This window comes from Struthio camelus, chromosome 5 (assembly GCF_040807025.1).
Source record: "Struthio camelus isolate bStrCam1 chromosome 5, bStrCam1.hap1, whole genome shotgun sequence".
Lineage (NCBI taxonomy): Eukaryota > Metazoa > Chordata > Aves > Struthioniformes > Struthionidae > Struthio > Struthio camelus.
Genome location: NC_090946.1, coordinates 79424409 through 79451228, shown reverse-complemented (window position 1 = coordinate 79451228; position 26820 = coordinate 79424409). Strand labels below are relative to the sequence as shown.

Below are 26820 nucleotides of genomic sequence, written 5' to 3'. Positions count from 1 at the left end.
CCTCGTGCTCCCTCGCCTCATTGCTTCCACGTCAGTCAAGACCGGTTTGAGGGTGGGGAGGAAGTTTACTGGCAAGTTCAGCTCATGAGTCAGACTGGTGATTAAAGTATGTTCCCTTCACTGTTGATCTAGTCTTGTCTGCAAAACAAGAGTGGTGCAATAAGCCACTGCTGAAGTTTCCAAGGATCTTTGGCACGTCTCACCCTTTTATATAACAGTCACTCCATTTATGCTTGGAACTGCCATATTACAACAAGCACAGTGTTCACATTTCCAGCAGAACCAGCGGCCTAGACCAGCACATTGCTAACATGGGCGTGCACGCATACGTCAGATGGCAGAACTCCCTCCTTACCACTATTCATTGCACAGGCTTGAAGAGCGAACAGAAAAAGCAAGTCGGTGAGAGCTAGCTTTTTGAGACTATTCATAAAAACCGCATTTACGATTGAAGAAAGTTGATTCCAGCACAGTAACACCAAGTCAGGTCAGCTTCCTCTATTTTATTTCAGTGTAATAGGTACACAATTTCCAGGTTAGATCTTAAATCAGACAAGCTCCCCCAGCTGTAGTGTAGCGGCAATGCTTTCTGCTGTGAAAGATTACAGACTGAGGGATTTGCATTACCTTCACTGGGTTTACAGTAAAGGCTAGGGGGAAGAATGTGCATTACACTAAGATCATCACTGCAAGAAGAAGCCCAGTCAGGTATTTCTTAAAAATATGTCAGCTGAAGGTACGCCAATAACTTATTCTTTATATTTACTTAGTGACCTGCATGTTCCCTATATGTGAATATATTAATCCAGCTAAGAGAATACGTAAGGAATAAGCAGAGGCTGACAATAACATGTCAAGTTTTCAGAGAAAGAGGTTAAGAGATCTTCAGCTGAAAAAAAGGGAAGAGAGCAAATGGAGGTTGGTTTGAAGGACACAGGTACCTGCTGAAAAGCAAAAAAAAAAACCTCCCCCCCAAAACAAAAAACCCTATTTAATATACTGCAGGGAAAAGATTACCTGACTTGTAAATCCTTTTCCTGAAAAATTGTTTCTACTGTTACAAAGCAAGTAGTGGTAACCACCTTGTAACAAGAAAGTATTATATGCAAAGCTTGTCAGATCGGGGGATTAAGCACAGTTAATGCACAGAATACTAGAGCCCAAGGGAGTAACACCACCCTGGTGACAGCAGTAGAATATGGAACAGCACTTCAGGATCAGTAGCAGGGCAACTCTTACTCCCAGCAGGTGCCCTCCCATCAGGAAGAGGGCACAGGTCCAGCTAATCCAGTAGCCATCTCTCTAAGAAAATAATTCATGAGGTAAGAAAGACCAGGTGGAGAGAACAGCCTAAAGATGAATAATTTTACAACTTGAAGTAGACAGGAATAACATGAAACTATACAAAAATAAAAATATTTCAGGTTGGAGTCAGAGTATACAATCATTGGCTACAGCAGTATAACCAGCAAACACACTGCTATTTCTATACAGCCGTAATCACAGTGCATAATGCCTGCACTATAAAATGTTACAAAATATAAGTTCAACTATAAAATACTACAGATATTCACTCAGAACACAGTTGAGAGGTAGCAGACTATCTCTGATATCCTCTATGTTTTTTCATCAATAGAATTTACACATTTTGAATTTCAAGTCACTCTTCATTTTTCCCCAGAGGGAGAAAGGGGAGAAAATACAATGAGGTCACTGAATGTTTCAGCTGCTGCAAACTTCTGGGCTTTGTTCTTGATTGGAGTGAAGGGAAGCTCACCACGCGTCGCCGGCTGTGGGGGGAATTAAAGTGTGAAGTAAGCGTTCAAGTAACAATTATCCGTTCTACAAAACATAGCACCGCAAGAACACAAGAGAAGCTAATAGCAAATTCCCTTTCTCTAGTGCCATCTATATAAACACCAAACCAACGGTAATTACTGTCAGGCCACTGCTTATGCACGTTAGACGCCTGTATACTTGAGAGGCCATGCAGAAATCACAGGATAAAAACAGCAGGAAGTGTTTTTGACAAAGGTACAGGAGAAGCAAGCAATTCTACTGCATCTTATTCAATACTGCGAATACATAACAGTTTTAGAAGAGGCAAGATTAAGGCAAAGCGCAACTTTGTCAGGCAGATCCGAAAATGTTCCTTAAACCTTCAGCTGTTTAGTAGATGTAAAAATACTACGATACACTTGCTTATGTGTGACAATAACTACCATTGTAACCCTTCTCCAAAGCAACAGACAGTTCCAAACCATACACCACCATCAATACCATGACTTTCTAGCAGAAATGCTACAAGCTTATTTCCAGACATAAAATAAGAAATGAATAGGTGGTGTATTCTGAAGACACTCAATACATAAAGCAGTAATCCGTATTTTAGAAAGGATTTTTCACAAGAGCCTGAGGAAACTGGATATCCAAATTCTTTAAGCAGTTTTGAAAGTCTTTGTACACCTGCTTTTTTCTGTTGAAGCTTACTTCCAGCTCTCAAAGCTAAAGTGTTAAAACCAGAGATGCAAAGACCTGGAAAACTCCCATAAGAAAGTAGAAGGAAAAAACCAGCCAGTTCAAACAGATTATGTTAGTAAATATTTACAAGGAAACACACAAGGAATATGATTTAAAGGATCAATCTGATAAGAATCGGTCATATGCTTCTGTTACAAATGTCTGATTCATCCTATGATCAACCTGTGCAATAAGGAACAACAGTCTGAGCCACTGCAGGGAGAGAGGAATCATGGCCGGTATTTATTAGAATAAGTTGTATGAATTGGCTTGATAACATCTTCTTATAGAGTTTAATTTTCTCTATGTAATGACTAATTCTGTAGGAAAGGTTCACAGTACTACAAACAAATGGGCAACTTACCATATCAAAAGGATTTCTACCAGTGCACGTGAAATCACTACACAAAGCATCTGAAAAATAAAAGTATTTCAATATTTTAAAAAATTAGTCTGCTGCTAATGCTGGAAAAAGCTGTATGGTTTTCTGCAGTTATGAGGAAAAACTGAACTGTCTGCATTTACTTCTAATGCAAACCTTTTTACCAGCTTTCTACTTCACATATTGGAGGAAAACAACCCCAAAAAAATCTGAGGGGCGCTGTCTGCTAAACACACGCAGCCTGCGTAAGTCATGCTAGCTAATGCTAGGTAGGTTGTGCTACAAGCATACATAGATTGACAAAACTACACAAATGAAAATGCTTTCAAAAATTAATACCTAGAGTACCATAAGACTTGAAAATAAACATGAGGCCCCAGCAATACTACATAAATTACACCGAACAGCGTTAAGATATGCACCTGGCTTAGGGTGTGGTATTTTTGGTTCTCCAGAGTGAGCCAAGTTAGTCTCTGTGCAGATGTCCTTCTCTGGACTGCGCATGACAATATCTTGTCCTTGTTCTGCGGCATATAGTTCCATCTCTTCCATGCCATCCATTTCTTTTGATTCACTGTCAGGATTTTCCAGCATCTGAAAAACAGGAATTTTAACTGTTCCTAACTCTTTGTGAGGCTAAAGATGTCAGCAGCAGCTATATTTGTTTCCCAGAGAACGAAAGGAGCAGCATCAGTGAAATAAGAAGGACATAAGGCAGTACTTAAGACACTGGGAAGCTTTCTTATTCTCTGTTTTGTCTGCACTGAAAGAAAGTTTGTCAGCTATTGATGCAGAAGCACAAAGTTGAAAAGATAGCCAGGGCGTTCACGGGATGCGAGCTTGCAGAAACCAGCACATCACTGGTTAGGTCAAACCTAGTCCATATACCTCATTTACAGTTTTCAAGGACAACTCAGGAGAGATGGAGACTCAATGCAGGACACTGTACAAAGGACATGCAGGACAAAGCTGTGATCTACTTCATATAAACTTTTCCCAAATACCTTCTTAAGCTTGACAATCTCTTAAAGAGAGTATAAAGGAAGTTCTTCCACCTCAAAGAAGATTTTGAACTTAACTGAAGTGCTTAAAAATTGTTGAGGATGATAAATATTCTCCTAATGAGACTTCACCTCAAGAAAAATCTATGGGTAATACTGAACGTTAAAGATTCTCACAATTTTCCCCAAAGAGGGTCATCACCAACAAGAAACTTCTCATGTGACAGGGAAAGAATGAAGTAAAAGGAAAAAGAGCAAATTCATTCAGCAAGATGTTTTGTATATTAGATTCTGAATAAAGATGGGCTATCAGTATAGCTGAGTTAGAAGCCAAGGAAGAGAATGCTGTTCATTGACATTTATGTATATGAGGCTGATACAAACAAACAAGAACATATCTGCCTGTTTCTAAATAGGACAGATGAAAAGGGAAATCAATACAACAGAATTGGCAGTCAATAGCAGGAATATGGCAGCTGCTGGAATGCTAGCAGGCCCCAGAAAAGCTGCTGTAGTGCTGCACAGGTCCAGGCTATAGCAAACAAAAATTAAGATGCTACACTTCTAACAACAGTACTAAAGGATGATTATTGAACTCCAAAGTGCTGGCCTTTGCTGACTAACACAGCATCATCTGAACTACAGAGGCCACATTCCTATTTTTAATGGCTACAAGCCCTCAAAAGTAAGCATGTCATGAAGTCCTCGTATTTCAGGGCATGGATTTCTGAACTCTAGTACTTGTATTACTAACAATGCTCTTGCTATAACTTTAAGCAATAGAACAGTCCAAAGCCCACCTATGACAACATGAGGACCCAGAGACCTATGTGCTGCTGCTGCCTTCAGCCATGGTCCCCACATGCCAAAGCATTTAAAAAACCCACACCAGGAAGACAGGTAGCGGACTTCAAGGAGCATTGCTTGCCCAGGTGACAAGTGTCATATAGTAGCCAACAGGAGCTCCAAAAGGTAACTCCCAAAGGGCTAGAGGAGGCCCAAAAACTGCAGCCCAGGAACCAATCCCTATCTACATCTATACCGAGAAGGCAAAAGCACCAGCCTGAGGAATACAGAAGACATCTTGACGAGGACTTGATCAGAAATCCAAGTGTCAAGCATAATAAAAAGAATTGCCAAACCAGAAAATCCAGATTGGGCACCCTTATCCTGAAGGGATGGCAAGAAAGTTTGAACTCTATTTCCTGACAAGAGTTCAGCTCAATGCAAGAGAAGTACTCCAAGCTGCTGGTATTTCCATGTTTGCATGCCAAGTAGAAAACTAAATTTAGTTTACAAACGTTGAACAGTGCAGCCCAAACGACCTTAGGTAAGATCCAAGGGGGTTTCATCTCTGCAGGACTTCTCAGGTGTTTAGAACTGCTGCAGTAAGAAGTGAAGCATTATGTAAAGACACTGCTGCTGACAAAAAGAAGTGTTTTGCAGTACCACGTGTGACATCCAGCAGCTCACACTCAAGTCTGCATGGACAATCAAAATCCAAGACACATACCACATAAGAGGTAAATATATATTTTTTGTTAATAGTAGAAATAGGTATTTAAAGCATACACATGAACTGTACATGACTTACGCTGGTTCCCTCTGCTGTGCCAGCTACAGGACGATGTTCTTCTGCAACTTGGGAAATGCTGAAAGAGAAACAGAAGTGTTTTCACTCTTTCAAGTTTTCTACAGGTTTTGACTTAGGCCAACTGATTTGATAATTTGTCCTGCAGTTACGCTTCCTTGCTTGGCACTAGGCAGCCCCCTCAGACTTTCTGGGCAAAAAATAAACTTCTACTCCAGAACAGAAATTACATTTGAGAAGCAAAGTTCTAACATTTATTTGAGGGAAGGAAAAGAAACAAAGACTTAGCAATCTTTATCCCTACCAGATTGGAAGGTAACATTTAATGGGCATTAATATTAATTCTTTCAATTAAAATTATAAAATTATTCGTAGAAAAAAGTTAATTGCAAGTTGCCTTAACATATCTACCTTTGTTCAAGAAAACCACCCGGGAGAGGTTTTCTAGTGGGAAATTGTTGTATTTTCAAATTTTGTGCTGCATGAAAGTCTTTGAGTGCTGGCGTTTGTTTGGCAGTTGTATCCTCAGGGTTACACAGAGCAGAAAGATTGCTCTGAAGCAAAGCTCTCTTGGAAGATCTCGGAGTTGCTAGTTTTTCAGAAGTCCACTGGGAAGATCTACGAGGTGTCTTTGAAAGCAAGCCTGAAAAGAGTGTTTAATGTTTTGTTATTACAGCAGTTTACAGAAGATGAAATCAACTGCTTATTAGGGTTCTAGCTAGAAACATTGTTTAGTTTCTACTACTTGAAGTGTTTTATACAAATGATAACCTGAAATCTTACATACACTGCCAGCAAAACTGAATAAAAATGACAAGAGCAAATCAGTATGTCACAAAACTATCTCAACTCAAATTAAGAAATTTAGTAATGACTATTCCTTCAGAAAGAACCTGATATAGTGAGATTTGCTGTTCATATTAAAACGTCCACACAGTGTAAGTTGTCTTTATTAAGTCTCTCACGTTCAAAAATGTTAATAGAAGTAAAAAAAGACATAGATACATAATTGCTCCTTATAATCAGTTGTCTAACAGAGCTTAAAGCCAATGCTGCTCAAACCTTTTCAGAAGCTCTTTTGTACTAACAGCAAGCATATTTAAAAAGTCACTAGTCTTGCGATAAGGAAAAAAGTCTACACAAAAATCAAACTGGAAAATTCAAAGTCAGATTGAGAACCAGAAATGGAAGGAAGTCGAACGACTCTCCAAGAATCAAGGATTACTGAAAACACTGGCTTCACAGAGATTGCAATAAGATGCTGAAAATAAAATTATATTTTGAGTGTGTGCTCAAGAAAACCATTAAACAGCTTTTCTAGCAGACTGAAACATTACAATCTTGATGAACATGAAGACCGGCATATTTTATTTGCAGCTTTGACAGTACTGCAAGAGATTAAATAAAGGACATTAACATACACTGATCTTGATGAACAGCTTGTCAGCTAAGTCTGGGAATACTCAGATTAAAACTTCATAGCTAACCAAATGCTGAACCACCACGTATCAGCTGTTTTCACATTTCTGTCTAAGCAGACATAATGTTGCCATACTCCTATCAAAGTATCCAGGTAGAACAGTTTGCTGGGTTCCCTGACATAATTAACCTTGACTTGAAACATTAATTCTACCCAACACTGGAGGGAAACAACAGCATCCAGTATAAACAGCGTAATTCCTCCTCAATCAGCTTGTTCAGGTCTCTTCAGGAGTTCCAGGTCACAGAAATCAAGATTAAGCCTCACCTACCTGGAAAGGATTTCACAGGGCTTTCAACTCTAAAAAATCCTCCTTCAAAAACCACTTTTTCTACTTCTGGTGGCTTCTCCTGGTGTGTACAATCAGCAGCTCCCTCATGCTTCATTTTATCCCTCATAGCTGCTTTTATAGCAGCAAGCCGGCTTCGGGCAGCAGTTCTTCCAGCCGCTCCCAGCTTTGGTTTGGATACCCCATTTGGAACAGTCTTTTTCTGAAATTGTAAGAAAGTTTGGTCACATCTGGAAGCTTCAGTTGGGGCAATTACATCCAAATATCTATGTGGCTGCTGGCTACTGCAGCTGCTGGCCACACACAAGGACAGCAACAGGCAACAGACATGCTGGAGACAAGATCTCTGCTCACCTCCAGAATGTCTTGTACTGCCATTCAGCTATAAAGGCTAGTCTGTGCCAACAACGTTAAGGAATTTTCACAGGAAGCCTGCAGGTCAGAAATACTCAGCGCAACTGTTTTTCTAAGAACTCCAGTTAAAATTCTTCCTTTAGAGGCCTGAGAACAGTGGAATATAGGGACTCCTAGTGGCAGGGACATAAGACGGACACCGGTCACCCCGTGAATTTTCTTCTGGCAACCATTTTTTCCAGAAGTGTAGTGTTTCGTATCATGTGTAGGTTCTGATATGTATGCTCAGTTGACATGGACTACATTCCACTTAGTTTCCTCTGCCTAGAGTTTCTTATAGGCCTTCATATCGTTTTTATAATTAGCTGAGCAGTCTCAAAGAACTGGTCAGCGTTTAGGCCGTGCAAATATGATTATGTTCAGTCATTAGAAATGATTCTATATTCCAAGTCAAAGAGTAGATAAAATAGCTTACATTATAGCTTACTTTGCAATAAGCAATAGCTTATTTTGGGCAGCATCAGATTCGTGCATGCTTAGAGAGTTAGATGTTTAACGCTACCTGTGGTACTAATGCCCTAACGGGCACCAATATTAGTTTAGCACTCATTGCTTAAAACTGTTAGTCACTGTCAAATTGCTGTGTAGAGTTTCTTCTTCAGTTAAGTCAGTACCAACACCAGTGGATCACAGAGTTTTTTTTTTTAAAAACATCTTAAGAGTAAATTTCTATTCTACATTTAACAGACTTGCCTTACTCGGCAACTCCCAAGGGAGTGACTGTAAATTCTTAGTTCTAATTTTCTCAGCAGGAAGAGGCAGCTAACATCACAACAATTTTTAAACATCATCATTAACATCTAACGAATACCAGATAAGAAAGAGAAGTTTCTTCTAAAGCCTTAAAGAAGAGTCTTCATTATGGCAATAGCTTACTAGTTATTTGAGATATCTCAACACGTTGCATTTTGATGCCATATGAGACACTCTTTAGGAGTTATTTATACCTTGATAATTCCTTTGCTTGGCACATCAAGTGGTTGCCACTCATTATCTTGAAGCTTCTTCAGATTATCAAATTTTTTATTCACATCTTCAATCTATTGGAAATCCCAGAAAAGTCCAGGTTTAATATGTGAGACTTGCATCAGATTCACAATAGAATAGCATTTAACAAAGTCAGATGACTTATGTTTAAGCATAAAGTTTAAGCATATTAAGTTAGGATAAAGTTTAAGCACATTGTGCATTTAGGCACTTTTCAAGTACAGAAGCAGACTAAACCACCAACCAATACAAACTATTAAATGTTCTCATACAGCTGACAAGAAGTTACATGCTAACATACATAAGCTTCAGATTAGATGACAAGATCAGACTGGTCTCATTTCTCTAGTTTAAAGGGTAATGAGGGAAGTATAGAAACATTCAACAAATCCAACATCTATAATTAAGGAGCTGGTTTACAGCCTCCTCTTGTGCTGAACGTAGAGTTAAAAATTTGATAATGGTCATATTTAAGGAATGAAAAAGAACACACCGTATAATCGTTCTTAAACCAAACAAGCATGAGTTTTCCATTACACAGGAAAGACATTGTGCCAACTTGTTTGCTCTTTTAAACTTCCGGCCACCTCAACAGCTGCTCGATGCACTCTTTGCTTGTTCATGACATCCTGCAGACAGGGATGCAAGCTAGCTCTAGCAGTATTACCTGCTCCCTGACCAATACTTAGTGTGTCAGTCTTTCTCCTTAGCCTTTATAATGAAGACACTTGTCTCATTTACTAAGACCATACAAGGCTTCTTCACAGCAGACCAGTCGCTGAAGTAATAAGCCTTTTACAACTTCCCCAAAACTCAGAAGATGCAAATACACAATGAGTGCAAAAACAGGAAGAGAGTTAGCAATTCTGTTACTCTGAGTAGTAGGAAAAAGAAAAGGATGCTCAAGAGAAACTTTAATTGCCCGCAGCAATATAGTAAACATAGGTAAGCCATGCTTTTCAAGTTACTGGTTCTAGCAAAGTTCCCTACAAACATCTGATGTTTCAGAAACAGATCAAACCCAACTACTTTCTTGAAGAAATTCAAGACCTACGAATAGGAGTTGAATCAACATCAAATGCATCTCTGCCTTTGATTTAACCAGTTACAAGTTCCTTTGTTGAATACTGATGCACAAATGCTATTAAGGAGAGACTTTTGGATCATTTAGAACATTATATTTCATTCTGAAGCCAATGGAAGCATCTCCTTAGAACAGGAGAAGATTTCCCATCACCTAGCTCTCCTTTAAACAATGCTATTGCAGTTTCTGCTTTATTCTCATACAGCAGGCATAAGACTCCTACTTTTCAGGCGAGATTCAGGAATGTTTCCCAGCTTTTGGTCCAAGTGGACAGTGACCATATCCTCACTCCAAACAGAATTAGTCCTACCTGCACGCCATTTGCTTGCACCTTCATTCCAAAGAAAACCAAGGCACACAAACCATGAGAAGGCACAAGAGATGCCCTGGCCCACTACATAGTGATCACAGTATACCAGCTAGTACTATCCTCTATGAGAAAGTGTTAAACAGAGACCTGCATTTTTTACATAGAAAATACCAGGATTTGAATATTCAAGTGAAAACCAGTTTCAAGTTACACCTAAATAATCCCATTTTAGACGTTCTTTATTCTCTAGGTTAACATGCAAGTACATACCTGAAAATTGACCATATCCCAAAACCCATCCAAATCTGTACACGTTGTTTCTTTTTCACCTCGTTTAAATTCACAGTTATCCACCAGTCCTTCAAACTGTTTAAACCTTTCTGCTATGAGCAGTCTTGTCTGACCAACTGTTGTGCGAATGAGATCTTTAGCTGACGGTAAGAAGAAAACAATAAAGAAAGTAAATCTGCAAATAATTCATCAATTCACAATTGATGCAAGTATTTAGAAAGTCTGGAATTTCTTTATTGCTTGAACCAACTCCATACCTGCAATACAACACTTATGGAGCATACTTATTAATCGAACTCTTCTAAACTTGCCATTTCCAAACCAATTTACTATCTCTGTAAGCCTTTAAGATAAAGCATTAATAAGGCTTCCTCATTCTCTCAGACACAAATACTTGTTCTATATTAAGTCCTGATTTTATTTAAAAATCTTTTAGCTTGGTTAAAGTTTGTGCACTTAAATACACTTAGAACTGACAACAGAAAGACACTAGTTTTGATAGGCACTCCATTCATTTCACTATCAGCTCCCATCACATCAAATACTATATGCGAGTTTTAGCATCAGGAGATGAAGCAAAGCTTTTTATATTCGGACAGGTACAACTCTACACCTTATCCAATACAACTTTTACTATGTGCTCTAGACAGTGCCATTTGGCAAACTTAATTAGATAGTGGTACTTTCCTCTGTCACCTCCAACTGCCACAAAATCCCTTCTAGAGCCTATTGCAAGGTTGGTCTTACCATCCTCTGGAATGTCCATCTCCAATTTTCCATCCCACTGGAGGCAGTGAGATATCAGCCTCTCAGTCTCAGACTGAAGAATGTTTCTAAAAATAAAGGGATAGTGAAAAAAATTTTTGGAGAATATTCTAACTGCTGTCACCACTTGTAACTGTCAGTATTGATTAGTATCCTCTTGCTTTCAAAGAAAGCAAAAGTTTTTTTCACTGTTTTTGAGTAGAAGTCATTAAATTGCTTAATTTGCTGGCTTCTGAGATGCAATTTCCACATTACTGTTCTCAAGCTTGCGTCCCTTAGGATAAGGTGCTAATCTCCAGAAATTTATATTCTTGCACTAACAATTCCAAAGGGAAGACAGGAACGAGTGCCTATCCAGATCACTCCTGACAGACATCAACTATCATAAGCTAATCTTTCCATGATATCCTGTTACTCACGCGAAGGATTTCAAAACAGAAAGCAAGAAAGTGAAACAAATGAACACAAACCTGAAATAGAGCACATTGTGCTCCTGCTCTCTTAAATCATCTGACTTTGTTCCAAGTGCTGTCGTATCTGTAGAAACAGAGGTTGTTTCATTTGATCTCTGAATGGAGGTGTTCTCAGCTAATTCACATGCTGAAAAACATAATAGACAGATATTTGTTCAGAATCTGGTAAAAACTAAAAATACAGAATGATAAACTAAATATGAGCTTTATACCTTTTTCTGCTTTCAAACTTGCAATGATTTCCTGTTCTTGAATGCTTTTACCAGCAGGCACAACTTGACTTTTAAAATTAGGCTCTTGTGCTTTAGTTTCTCTGGATTTTTCAGCTGTGTTACTGGAAATGAGAATACATGTTAAGACACACTGAGAAACTGATACCATATATGGCCAACACCACACAACATTGCACAGCTGAGTTTTGAATTCTCTTATTTTACATTCAACACTACACAATTCAAACTATTCCATTTAAAGGGAGTACAGCTGAGTACATATGTATGTGTGTGTATACATGTATGTGTGTTTATATATATATACACACAGCACAGTCCTTGATATATACTATCTTGAGCTGCTCTACTTCTACAGCATAGAGAAGATTATGGATTACAGCTTTCTTTGCCATTATGTTATGCCCACGTTTGGTTGGGTAAAGATAGCAATCATCAGGTGTTTCAACATCAGAACAATTTGTTACACATGCAATGTCCTTATAAAAAGACGATGTTTTCTGTAGCAGCACAAAAAGGTTCCCTAGCGTTTTAGGCCATTAGGAGAAAGAATCTTACACTGAAGTTTCTGAAAAATCCCAGAAGGCATCAGGTGTCAAAAATGCATTTGCCCTAGAAGGAGTCATGGGTGTGACCTTGTAGGTTGCTAATCCATTTAGCGGCTGAAACACAAAGTTCTGAGGTGCAAAAGAGCGTGTTCTAGCTCTCCCTGGGGAAGAACTGTTGGTCAGCAAAACGTTTTCCTTTTCCACTGACGTCTGTTCCTGCTGAAGTTCTACTGATGCTAAATGTTTAGAATCAGCTACAGAATCTTCCACCACTGGATCCAGTTGAGCATTTTGATCTACTTCATGCTTAAAAGGAAGTACCTAAAACAGCACAAAATAGACAAAGTGAACACTGTGTTATCAAATGACTCTGATGCCTACTACAGGCACACACTGAACTCTAATGTGACTGTCAGAAAGCTATCAGGAAGGGAACAGTTTCTAGAACGTAGCCTTCTACAACAGAACACACATACAGAACTCTTGATTTATCAGTCGGCCCAACTGGATGTGACGCTCGCAAACCATTCTAGCAGCTGGGGTAGCGCTTGAGTGTGAGGAAAAGAACAATCCGCTGAAGGGGCTGAAGTAGCAGAACACCTGGCCTACCAGAGCAGTAATTAAAATGAAGTGCTTTTTACCACTTGCTGGGAACAAAATGCTTGGGTGATAAGCTCAAGAGCAGAGTTGCTGGCACCAAATTCAACGAGGCCTATTGAATATTCATAGCTTATATAGATATTGCAAACCAAAGACTGAAGAACAAGCTAAAATAAGTTGATAGGTGAGGAATGCAGTTCAAGGGAAGGAGAGCACAAGTGCAGTTAGGACAACAGAACTTAGTCCAAAGAGGAGGGAAAGTTAGTAAGTTGAGTCCAAATTCCTGTGAGATGAGTGATTATACAGTCATATAGAATGCATTTTTAAGATATTAGTATTGAGATAATATTAGTCGAATCAGCCAAAAGAGTTTAGACTGTCTTTCAAGAAAATATGCATCTTCAATCCACCGAAAATCTCGTAATACTTTAGATAACCTTGCTTGGCATGTGAGCCTTGAATTCAAATGTTAATACACTACTTGTGACTAGATGACTGAGGTTACAGCAAGTGTTTACCAACTGGTAAATACAAAGTAATTGCTGCCTGTGAAGGGGTATCTACCCGAGCCAAGATAAATGCCTGCACTTCAGCAGTTAGCCTCCTGTCAGTGTTGGCATGCACTTACAGCACAGTTTAGGATGATACTAGAGAATAGTTGCAGTTTTTGAAATAGGAGTAGAGATGGGAGGTGTGGGGGAGACACTAGGCAAGAAGGGATAGCAGAGCATAAGGAACAAGAAAAGACGATGCTTCTTACACAGGGCTATCAACGCATGAATATATAGACAGGTTTTTTGGATATCTGTGTTGGAGGACTACCACAAGTTCTCATACTGCAATCTCTTAAGTTGATGTAGAAAAGAGCTGTTAGAGCAGTAACACTGGAAACCAGAATGTGTGCCTTCAATTATTGTAAATCTATCTATCTTGCAGGATTCAATATTTGCTGGACTTTTTGGAGGTTCAAACCTAAAAATGCTTTTATTTTTCTGCTTCTGAAGTCCCACACAATTACCTAAGCACCATCTAATTCAGAGCCTGTTGTCAAAGAGGAATGAATTGCACAACATTTACAAACACTAGCTAAAAACAGCAAACTGTACAAGCCATTTGCTTACTAGTTTAAGCATCAGACTTTTATGAGATATTTCAGCTAAGATCATCTTCTCTCATTTAAATCAGTCAAAACTTGAGGATCAGTAATCAAGTCATCCCTGTAAGCATACCAAATTTGAAAATACATGACAATATAAATCCATACAGCTTCCTCCTAAAATCTGGCTTACCAGTGAATTTTCTATTACTTGCACACTTGAGCACAGTTGTAGTTGAACATTTTGTTGCTTTTTTCCTTAATAGCAATTTAGTTGTGCTTACATTTTACTTAAATCAAGTTCTTACGAACACATTTTAAAAGTCCTTTAACAGTGTAACATTCAACTAATTGATATCAGTGAAGCTCACTGCATTTAGCTTAAACAGGCCTGTCACCTTTTGTTTATGAATTGCATATGTAAGGAACCTGATGGGTCTGTAGACTTGTATAACCACCTGTGCCCCTCGCTGAAGCAAAGATTTGTGAACAGAGAGCACATGCACATTTGAACATGTTCTTCAAATCTGTGACCTTCAGCTGTAGTAACCTGTAGATTCTTGTGAACAGTTAGCACCTATTCGCAAGCACAAGCTTTGGAATTTTATATATTTCCTTCACATAAAAAACACTGTACAACTTCCTTTTTACCTGAACAACTACTCGAGAACATACTTGTATTAATGAAGCACCATCCAATCAAGCAGAAATGACTGATTTTAAGCATTGCTGTGAGAATGACCTTGCCTACATCTGGCTTTTAGAGTCTGACTGGAACCAGAGTTCTTGATCTCTAAGAGATAATAATATTAACATGAAAACAAACAAAAAAGCAATCCAACAGCTAAATTACTCCAAACAGTGTAATCTACTTTAGATCAGGCACCAACATACTACAGTTCATTATTCACTTTTAAATCTGTTTTATTGCTTTTCCATTTCAAACACAAAACTCCCTACCTCCATGATGTCAGGTTTGACTGCCTTCTTCTGCTTTCCTACATTTGCTGTCTTTCTTTGTGGCTGGCTTCCTAGAACAAAAGAAACTCCAGAAGATCAAAGAAGCATCCAATTAAGATGATCTTTCACCAAGAAGTGCCATAAAAACAGACTAGCCGTTAAAAAGAGGGAGCAACTGTGAGGGTTGAGTGGGAGGCGGCTAGAAGGCAGACACCTAATTAAGTTCATATAAAAAAAACCTGTCCTAGGATTTAACAGCACATTAAATGACATAACCAAGAAAGGAAATCAGATTAAGTCACTTTAGAAGTTGTCATATATTCACATTATACCTATATGAGAAGCTAAACGCTTTATAAATATAGAGAATCATATAGCTCTATTTTAAGGTGTACACCACAGAAATGATAAAAACAAGAAGTATCTTACTTCCTCAAAGGCTGAAGAGATACTGTCAAATCAGTCTGATCGCAGATTTTTAAATTTCTATATGGTGGGCAACTGGTAGATTGAAATCACTGCTATGACAGCTGTACTTTCAAGCCTAGGGTTTTACTTCTGTCATATGTAATAAAAAGCACATTGCAAAAAATTCAAAACATATACTAAAAATTTCCCTTTCAGTAATCATCAAGTTCCCCTGTTCTGGTAAACAGACAAACATGGATGAAAAGAAATTCCGGGCCCAAAGAGCACAGGCTTTCATGTCTTGCAGAGATGCGTGTTTCTGATCACAGACCTATTAATCACGTATCCTCAAAATAGCGATACATCAAATTGGCAAACCTTTACTCAGTTCTGTTTCTGTTCTTTCAGGCTGTAATTACCATATGGATATCGATACTCCACACTGAGGGATTTTGTGGGAAACTGTCCAGTGCTGGTTTCAACATCTTGATTTAAACATTGCAACAGAGATTCCAGATGAGAGTCTTAGTGATGGAGCATTTAGTTCATTTCTTACATGACAGTTTGGCATGATTTACATGCAGTCTTTAACTATTCCAAACAGACAACCACACAGCAGAATGCAGTGTGCTAAGACATTTTAGAACAAGCTGATATATTTCTACATCACAAAAGAGTGCCTGAGATGCAAGCAAGATCCTAAAGATAGAGCTGTCTCAGTATATCATCTGATAACGAGTTTAACTGCAGCACAAACATCCATATGTTGTTTCCAGTGCTTACTAGCTAGCACTAGCCAGGGCATGGTCTTTACAGCACACTATGCTGAGCAGTTACTTATCAAGACAGAGCTCGACAAGCAGGAGCACATTTACTGTCTCACTTACCAGCTGCAGTAGTGGTTTTCAGCATCTGTCTAGCTGCAGAGGAGGCTGCTCTGGTGATTCTTACATTTGCCACTGTTTGGACTGCAGACTGCAACACTATAAGAAATATTAATTTCAGAGATTTCAAAGCTTGCTAAGGAGCAACATTCAAATAATATCACTGAGAGTTTAGGTTTTGTAGACATCAGAAGAGTCCATTATCATTTATCAGTTGCATTAGTTTGCGGGAACCAATAGTGGGGGTAGTTTTTATCAGCTCTGTGCAAACAGTGCTAAACATGGACAGCACAGCTCATTCTTGGCATCGAGGCAGAGCTTGGATGGCTCTTGACTGACAACTGTTGTACAACAGTACCGCCAGGACCCTGATAAGATCACGATACCACTGTACTAGGTGCCATGTGCACAGCATAAGGAACCCTTTTCTGTGTTCTCTGCAATCTTAGACAGTAGTTACTCCTATTTTACAGATGAAATTTTCGAGAGCAGTAAATTGTCACAGCTGTTTGCACAGCTGGAAATTTAAACAGAACCTCTGTGTAACAAAGCAATGTCCCAGTCATGACATGAAAATACTCTAAGATTTGATTTTAATGTAATTTGATAAAGTATTTTTAAATGGAAGATGAATTATCCCTGATACATTTTATAGAATATGACTCCAGTTAATGTACTGTATTCCCTACTTCAATCATTTACATCTTTGTATGTTAGTGCTGTTTCTAATTTCCTTCAAAAAAATGATAGCGTTCTATTGCACAGAAAAATTTCACACAAGCCCTTGATTTCATACCCTCCCTTTCAATACCTACCTGAAATCTGGTAGCCTGACTTGGTTACTGTTAAATGCTATTTCTGTTTTTATTGTAATGCTAGCCTCCACAGAAATGCAGCTTGACAACTCGGAAAAAAAATATTACATAAATAACTAACATTCGATTTATTCATGTTTACTTCTCTAACGTTTTCATACTAGTGTTTAAATGCATATAAATGCACATTCTTGATTCAGCAAAAACATTATCAAGTCTAGTGGATGATAATTTTTTGTAAATGAAGTGTTTTAATTGTTATAGCAAACACTGATAACCGATCTTTTCAGTATTCACTGAAGGCATGACTGAAATGTATTTAAATAAAGGTTTGCTGCTTGCTGATTTAATTAAGTTAGTGACGTGAGTCATTTCACTCTAAATTACTGAATATCTTATGTTGGCATAAATATTCCACGTGACTTAGACATATCTGCCTAAGACATGTATATCACTGTGCTATCAGAAAGAATTTCTGATCAAAGGTATCCTCCTCCTCTAACAAATGTTGCACAGGTTGTTGGTTTAAAAAGTTAACGGAATCATCACACAGAAAGTTCAACAGTTAGTCAGATATAGAAGGGGTTGTTTTTAATGTGAAAACAGAGGAAATTATTTGTCATTCATCAAAGCAGCTAGTCCCAAACGCAGTCACAGAATGGTTTAGGTTGGAAGGGACCTCCGAAGATCATCTAGTCCAACCCCACTGCTCAAGCAGGGTCCTCTAGAGCATATTTCCCAGGATCATGTCCAGACGGGTTTTGAATATCTCCAGCGGAGGAGACCCCGCTACCTCTCTGGGCAACCTGTTCCAGCGCTCTGTCACCCTCACAGTCAAGAAGTTTTCCCTCATCTCCAGATGGAACTTCCTGTGGTTCAGTTTCTGCCCATTGCCTCTTGTCCTATCACTGGGCACCACGGAGAAGAGACTGGCCTCATCCTCTCGACACCCTCCCTTCACATACTTGTACACATTGATGAGATCACCTCTCAATCTTCTCTTCTCCAGGCTGAAGAGGCCCAGCTCTCACAGCCTTTCTTCACAGGAGAGATGCTCCAGGCCCCTCATCATCTTTGGAGCCCTCCGCTGGACTCTCTCCAGTAGCGCCATGTCTCCCTTGTACTGGGGAGCCCAGAAGTGGACCCAGTACTCCAGGGGAGGCCTCAGCAGGGCTGAGGAGAGGGGCAGGATCCCCTCCCTCCACCTGCTGGCAACGCTCTGCCTGATGCACCCCAGGAGACCATTGGCCTTCTTGGCCACAAGGGCACACTGCTGCCTCATGCTTCACTTGTTGTCCACCAGCACTCCCAGGTCCTTCTCGGCAGAGCCACTTTGCAGCAGGTCAACCCCCAGCCTGTCCTGGTGCATGGGATTATTCCTGCCTAGGTGCAGGACCTTGCACTTGCCTTTGCTGAACTTCAGGAGGTTCCTCTCTGCCCAGCTCTCCAGCCTGTCCAGGTCCCTCTGAATGGCAGCACAGTCTTCTGGTGTGTCAGCCACTCCTCCCAGTTTCATATCATCAGCAACCTTGCTGAGAGTGCACTCTGTGCCCTCATCCAGCTCACTGATGAATAAATACATTGAACAAGACTGGACCCAGTACTGACCCCTGGGGGACACCACTAGCTACAGGCCACAGTCACATTTACCCAGTTGTATTAGTGTGTATAAGAAGTCTGGACTCCTATCTGCTAACATTATATGCCAATGTGCTCCATCAATTGGCTCTTTAACCTGTTCTTTTCCAAACTCTTCTCAATGTTAAGTTACACAAGGAAACCAAAATTCATTCAGACCGAGCCTTTAAAGCTATTCTGTACTTAATTGCCATTACTTAGCAATTTTCTTTTTGGTTACTCAACATGCATCTGCACAGTCTTGATTTAAGCAGTTCTTGGGCAAAACTGATCACTTATTCACTTTCAGCAAACTCTGGAGATAGACAAATAACACACAGGAATGAACATGGCAGCTAACTTGTATGCAGGATAGTCATAATCAGAAGGGCTTTAAATTCTGCTCCAAGACAATGAAAACAATACATAATCTTATGAAGCTGCAATAGAGAAGAGCTCTAACAACACCAATTTTCACACACTATTTTGGGACTATCAAATTTAAAGAAGTCTCAACTGGAAATATCTCAACAAGGGACCAAGGAAGCAAGTGACCAAGGAGAGAGGAAGGCGTCAAAGCAATAAGGGTGAGAGATCTGTAGGCTGAATGCTTCCTGTGAATTAGACAACGGCTAATGCTTGACAACAGCAGCTTTGCGCGAGAGAGAAGGCTTCACTGAACGCATTTACTCTTTATTCAGTCAACTTCCTCTTCATTCCAATTTCTCAGGCTACTCACAACACCAAGGAAAATTTGTATTTGATTTGTATCAGTACTCCTTAAGCTTTCCCGGTAAAGTTGCTCTTCTATACATGAAGAGCATGCTACTATACATGAGTAGCAGCTACTACATGCGATATTCTTCTCAAACACAACAGACAGGAAGGTCTGCACAGCTCCAGCTGCTGAGGCGGTTAGCAATCACACAGTCCTGGCTGACCTTTTTCCTTTCCCTCTCCTGGCATGCGTAATCAGTAACCAAAACTGCATAAAGCATCCTGCAAGTTCCATTTTCCAAAGCCTTCAGAGGCAATAAGTATATGCAATAGCTAGAGCAGCATGCTTCATAGTCTGTCAGCTGCTGCCCTCAGGAGAAATGAGGTCATCCTAAAAATTCTTGCTTGTTCCCTGCATCCCTCCCCTAATCTGACAACTATTGGACTCAGAAGAACAAAACAGTAGAGTATCCTAGCAGACTCGGATGTAGGGATCATTCTACATTCATACCTTTCTCTTTTTCAGTTGTTTTGTCTGCACCCATCTGTTTACGTCCTGCTTGTGTAGAGCGTGCACTATGCCCAGTGGCACAAACCTACAAGAAAAGGTGAAATTCCTCAGAAACTCTGTTTTTTTTTTATACAAGGAATAACAAAGAGACTGCCAAGATTCACAGAAAAAATATGCCAACATTGAAATATTTCTGACTTTAAATGCTACCCTGAGCAGTAAAAATTAATCATGAGCAATACCGACAATAATCACATCTCAGCAACATAGCTCTCCACTTATAAGGCTTTAAATAAAAATGAAACAAAACTTTGCAAAAATGCTATATGCTAACATCAACTTTTAGCCACTGGTTTTACACACTGATATTACTAAGCATGGTATGGAAAACGCAAGGCAAAAACCCTCTTGCTGATGAAATTCACCAACAAAATAAAATCAACAGACCCGTATCTGACACTTTGAAAGCAGTCAGTTCAGCAATGGCCATCTTGTGTACATTAATATATGAAATATTTTGGAATTTTTAAAACTTAGTTTCATTTGATCTCTGTGAAATTAAAATGTTAATTCACAAAATCAATAGGATTTCTGCAGTTCTGGGCACTAGATCTGTCATTTTATAAACTCTGAGGAGTCACAAATTGATATCCCATAGGGTTAACTCAATCCTCATCTTTAAACAGGTATATAATTTAAGTGGCATACAATTTAACATACAAGAATATTTTTAGGTCAAACATTAAAAACAAGTGTTCTTTCCTACTTTCAGAACAAAAGCACACCTGTTTTGTAAAAACATTTAAGAATGTAGTTAATTTGCTGTGTTGCCCGCAGCTTTTTGAAGCTAGAACGTGATCCAGGAAAAGAATTGATTTCTTATAACCTGCATTGGTGACAGATTATCTGTATTCCAGATTCACTGCTTATTCTATAGGCCAGGTTGGATTTGTGCCAGCAACGCTGCTCTTGAGCCGCAAGCCAAAAATAATGGCATCTCAAACAAAGTACATAACTTCAGTCTCACCTCTATCTCTACTCTTACTTGTAATCCTAGGGGACTACAACAATACTTTGTATGGAAAAAGTGATCTGGAAGACCAGTGAACTCTTCCCTATTTGCACTGACCTTATTAAACTCTTTGTAGCTCAGTTCAGCACAACGCTCAAGCCAGCACAATAAGATCTATCAGCTCGCTATAAGCTTTACCGCCCTTTCTCACCAGAAGAGCCTGCTCAGAGAGAGCACTCAACAGGCAAGCATATAGCCACAAGTTACGGTCTGAAGGATAATTACATCCTTTTCTCCCAATTTATTCCCTGAAGTATATACAAGACAAACCGTAGAATGCTTGGATGCAGCTGATGTCACTGTTTTTTCTGCTTGATTCTTGGCCTTCGATCGAGTAATCCTCCCAGAGGAAGTAGGAGCTGCCTAGAAGCATTCCCAAAGAAACAGGAGTTAACATATTCCTTGTGCCCCCCATTACTATTAGAGCAGACAAGATGACTAACGTATGAAAAGCAACATGGCCGTGCACTGCATTTGAGAGTTAAAATGAATAAAGGGAGTAATTTCAAAGACTTTCAAAGTCAAGTGAGCTAAATTGGAACAAGACAAGTTCTAAAAGAATTCATCTGTTGCATTTGTGATGAACCACTATAGTTTTTGAACTGAGAATAAACCGAATTACTCCCTTATTGTCATTAAGCTGTCCCATGATTAACCAAGTCAAATGCCTTCACCTTAAATCAGAATAATATAATATCTTCCTTACGAAACTAATATAAAAATATTTATAAAGCATTTACTGTAGAAATGTTTTAATTAATTTCACATAACACAATGTTGTATATAAATGTTAATATAATGTATTTCATATACTCCATTTTAGATATTTAATTGTTATGCTTATTACCTTCTCCTTAGGTTTGACCGTCACAGGATCTTGGGGTACAAGTGAAAGGAAACCAGGTGCAGTAGGTTTATACAACCCAACTTTAAATACGCCCTTTTTTGCTTTCTCTCTTTGTTCTTTAAGTTTTCTAAGTTCCTTTTCCTCTTTATAGCGTTGGAGCATTTCCTTACGTTCAAGATTCCTCTTCATGGCTACATTTGTAGGCTGTTCTGCAGAAACGGTGAAGAGAGACGATTAACACAATCTTGAAGATATTTTTCAACAAACAATAATGAACAAGTCAGAAAATTTCAAAGAACTTAGTATGTTACTTTTGTATCTTGGATAAGTTAAAGAGCGTAAGACTCACTGTCTAGAGTTTGTGCTTACAAATTTCAATTGAAGTCTTATAAGACAAATACATGTGCTCTATCAGCTCGCCAAAAGCTTAAAGCTCTGCATTGTTTTAACCCTTCCCACTGGAAGAAGGGTATTGAAAAATAAAATTCAACTTGCAAATACATCTCCCTAAATCTGGATCTCACGGATACTGTAAGTTCAGATCAGTTTTACAGTGAAAAGACTGTACATGCAAGGTTAAAGTATTAAAGTTAATGCTTTAAGCATACTTATTTAGTCATTTGTACAAGTTTCTCTATTAAAACATTTTTAACACCATTGAAAGCTGAAGGTTAGGTCAGATTTAGACACCAAAGAGTAAAGTCTGCCTCAGGCTGAGGAGAACGAATGAGGCAGAAGTTATGGGAAAGAATAAATCCTTGAAATGAAGCCAGGTGGAATTACGCGTCCGTCTGAAAAACCTGCTCTAAGTTAAAATGTATTGAAGATAACGAAGTTGCAATTTCTATTAATTTTGTATTTGACATGCTTATATAGTGATTTCATTCTTTCCTCCAGTGATTTTCCTCTTTCAAAATTCTAAAGGTGAAAATATTCCTGAAGAAATTTGTTAATAATCTGTTTAAAGATTAACTTAATTCCTTAGGCCGTAAGTAGCCAGACAAGCTAGAGATGCAAAATTCAGTTTGTGCAGGTCCTGTTTTCTGGGAGGAAACAGCAGGTATAAAGAATTACCAACCTTTAAAATATAATATGCACTAATCATTTCTAAGCGTACTTTACACACATGACAGGTATCAGTAATATACTAGAAGAGATTCTAGATCAGGATTATTCACTTCCTGAACAAAGCTATCATTAAGACACTTTCCGTTAAATATTAATAGCAAAACGCATTCCTTCTTTAACTACTCCAGACAAATCATAGCAAAGCCTCATCCACACAACCGGAGCAGTGAAGGAGGATAAAGCTGCATTAGACTTTATTTTCTTTTTTTACTTTACAGTTAGCAGAATTGGTAGTCATTGCTTTTTAAATCTTAAAACACATGAAATTAAATGCTAACTACAGTTAGGTTCCCGTGATTATATTACTAAATCTGTTAAATGAAATTTGTAACAATAAAAAGCTTGAAAACAACCCTTTACTCACTCTGCTTCACATGGCTGTTCTCTTGAGAACACATTTCACTTGTCTCATTTAGTTGAGAAATTTCCCTGTCTTTTGATAGCTGAACATTGACATCTGCCAATCCAAACTGCCTGCTCTTTTCAAATAACTTGTGTCTGTTCTCCTTTTGAAGCACTGATTTCCTGCGTGCAACTTTTGTTCTGAGGGTTTCCGTACTTAAGTCCTTTTTGTATCGACTGGCAAACTGGGATGTAGCTGCCATCTTGTTTATCCTGCACAAAAATCATAATGATTAGGAAAAAAGCTGTCATGTTCTGTTTTTGCCATTTTCAACAGAGTTTGCATTTTATTAACAAAGAAAGACTTCAGTTTTTCATTTCTGTATGTGTACCAGTGAAAACATAATTCACAGTTTCAGCAATGATTCTTCATTTTTTTCCCCATATTTTATGTATCTAAGGGGCTGCTTAGTTAAAAATCAGCAACAAGTCTGACACAGAATTAGCAGGGTAGGCTTTGTCACTGCCTGGGATTGGCTGGCTAGTCTGTTTCCAACACGCTTGTCTCCTTAACATGGAAAATACAAGTAAATGACAAAGTTGTAGGACAATACTTGGAAGCAGCATTGCCACTGAGCGTTTAGTTTACAGCCTATCCGAGGGCAGGACGTTTTTGTCATGCGGAGTACTTGGCACTGTTTCCTAACTGAGCTTCCCGGATGCAACTGCAATACAATTATGTTGATTTCACATAGGATTTCTCCCTACCTTTTTTAACCTGTGGAATAATTGATGTAAGCATTAGTTGGCCTGTTCACACTATCGTGCTAACAGCCCTGCATAACGCTCCACCTGCTGCATCCCACTGAAGCCTGCCTTGTTGAGGGTAAGGGGGTTCATGCTTTTTTCCTGGAGAGAGGACAGAATCAGTACTCTGTTCTTGTAGTTGGCCTTATCTTGTCTGCCACTTTAATCAGGGTCTTCTTGAAATCTCATCTTCCATTACTTATAGAAAACAGCCTCAGAATAAGTAATAGTGACACAGCTAAAATAAATAGCCAACTACAGGTCAGTTACTGAGATTCTTAATTTCAAGACAGCAAGTTGAAGAGAACTGGGTTGAGATCAGCCTTGAATAGGGATGCACAGGACTTCTTAAAGTCAAAAACCTCATTATCTGCTCCTAGTTAAAAAACCCCACCATCTCAAGCAAAGAAAAAGACCAGAGATCTAGCTGAATACTGAATACTCTAAATGTTGCGGGAGGAGAGGGGGGAAAGAGTACCAAAATAAACAAAGAGGACAAAAATAAATAGTAACGTATTCTTAAGCTGCATATATCTACAGAAACAGCAACAAAGGACAGGATCTGAGCTACCCCACAAAGGGATACAGACAAAGGCTGTTTAGACACCGCTGCTGCTGGCAGCGGCAGCTCCTTGCGGCCAACTTCAACGCAGTATTCATGAACCAAGTATTTGCATAGCACCAACAGTACACGCACAATCATCTGTAAGTGCTTGGAATAGAGACTGGTGATAATATACGATCCAGAAATCTAAAAGGGTAAGTTTTGCTTCTTTTTTCAATATATTCAGCGCTGCAGGAGGGAAAACGGTCAATGGAAATGTAAGTTATCAAACAGGAATAGAAGCAAAACTCAGCTTAAAGCTCTCAAGTCAGAGACTGGATGTCTTCCACACAATTCTAGAGGAACATGTGCACGTCAGTGCCACCGATTTGTGAGTGTCAAGCATCTTATATTCCATCCATTAATGCATTCCAACTTGCAACAATTCATTAATGACAGTTAATTAATAATGATTGCAAGCGATCAGACTAGCTGGACTCCACTTCATACGTCATACTTGTCCCTGTTTACACACACAGGTGAAAAAGGAAGGTTAATTCTTGAGGAATTCCAAATATAATCTTTGGACTGATTTTAGTAGTAGTTCCAAGGGTGTTATGGAAATTCATCAAAAAACCAGTATGGTTTTCTTAATGACTTTCTATCTGCCTCCTAGAAGGAGCAGGAATTTTGTGTCCACTGGAAAAAAATCATTCCCAAAAGCAGCAACCGGCATCAACTCCGAACGCTCATCCTCGCCAGACTTGCAGATAAATTCTGTGTCTGGGACTCCTTAAACATGCTCCTAGCATAGCAAAGGCCCTTTCAGAGTGCTTGTACAAGTTTGCAAATCAGTGCCTTGGAGGAAGGTAACATAACCCATATTCATTGAATATACCCAGCTTTCTATCAGAAAAGCTTACAGAAAGCTGCATTTACCTTAAATTTTGATAAATACAATACATTTACAGAATATTCCCCCCCTCCCCCAAAGTGTTAAATACGCACCACAATATTTTCTTAGCTGTTATAGTAAAGACCCACCTAAGTCCTTCTGCCCCTGATAAGCCTCAAGAGCAAGTGATCTACCTTTCACAGTAAGTAATTCTCCAGAAGAATTCAACTGAAACCTGAAAAGAAAACAGAGGTAGAGGGAGTTTCCTGCTTTTTTTCATAACATGCATCATCAGCTCACGACCCAAGTCCACAAAAGTAATACTACACAAGAGATGAGCCGTGGTCTCTCTGGGCTCGTCACAAACCAATGACATGCTCAGGACTAAAAGCTTTTTCTCTAACCGTCGTTTGGTATTCGGGACCAAAAGACCCATCTCCTCTTCTTTTCCGGTTATGGTTTCTGAGCAGCACCTCACCCCAGAAAAATTAAATTTAAACTAGAACAAAGGCAAGCAAAGATTAGTAGCAGGAAAGGGACGGGGGGCTTATATGGAAAGACTGAGAACTGAAGTTGAAGATTTATAGGACTTAAAAAAAAATAAACAAAAAAAACCCAAAAACAAAACAGGGAGAGGAAAGAACCGAAAGAATAGTTTGCACAGGAAAAACAAAGCGGCGAGTAGTTCCCGCTCTAGCCGGAAGGGCACCAACCTAGAGCCGAGGCCGCGGGCAGCACAGGTGTTTTTCAAGGAAGAAAACTGGGCAGGTTTAGGGGCTGGGCGAAGCGGCTGCTGGCGGCGCGGAAGGACCCGGTGCTTCCCAGAAGGAGCCGCCGGGAACAGCTGAGACCTCCCGCCCGCCCCCCGAACTCCTTGGGGCTGCTCTAAAGCCGTCACCTCCCCTCACGCGCCCCCCGGCCCCGCCGTACCTGCGGCGGCCCCCCCGCCGCTCCCGCTCTCCTCAGCCGCCGCTGCCCCGCCCCACCCTGCGCCGCTACTACCGCCGCGGCTCACTTTCAAATCTCACCTGACGACGCTCATTGGCCAGCCCCGGCCTGCCCGCGGGTTCCCATTGGTCCCTTCCCAGCCGGCCGTTGATTGGCAAACCCGGAGCGGGTTGTTTATTGGTCGCCGGCATCGGCCGTGCTTGGTTCCCATTGGCTGCTCTGAAATTCCTTCCCACCCGCTTGCCGCTCATTGGGTGTGCGGGG

The 26820-nt window shown here is 39.6% G+C and overlaps 1 protein-coding gene across 3 annotated transcripts; it reads right to left on the bottom strand.

Moving 5' to 3' along the window:
- DLGAP5 (DLG associated protein 5) lies at nt 1–26627 on the bottom strand. 3 transcript variants are annotated; one of them, XM_068947484.1, is made up of 20 exons: nt 26539–26627; nt 25758–25843; nt 23385–23635; nt 21893–22101; nt 21316–21408; nt 19974–20058; nt 16317–16412; nt 15022–15092; nt 12376–12686; nt 11800–11921; nt 11585–11714; nt 11097–11182; nt 10329–10489; nt 8625–8717; nt 7246–7465; nt 5906–6137; nt 5498–5555; nt 3325–3496; nt 2885–2934; nt 1–1790 (listed from the first exon to the last, which is right to left on the bottom strand). In XM_068947484.1, exons 3-20 carry the CDS (start codon nt 23623–23625, stop codon nt 1668–1670), a joined length of 2553 nt encoding a protein of 850 aa, XP_068803585.1. In that variant the 5' UTR covers nt 23626–23635; nt 25758–25843; nt 26539–26627; the 3' UTR covers nt 1–1667. The 3 variants fall into 3 exon arrangements, with proteins under 3 accessions (XP_068803585.1, XP_009668935.2, XP_068803586.1); XM_009670640.2 differs by having other exon boundaries at nt 26322–26572; XM_068947485.1 differs by lacking the exon at nt 23385–23635 and having other exon boundaries at nt 485–1790; nt 26539–26617.
- Between the last annotated feature and the right edge of the window lie 193 nt (nt 26628–26820).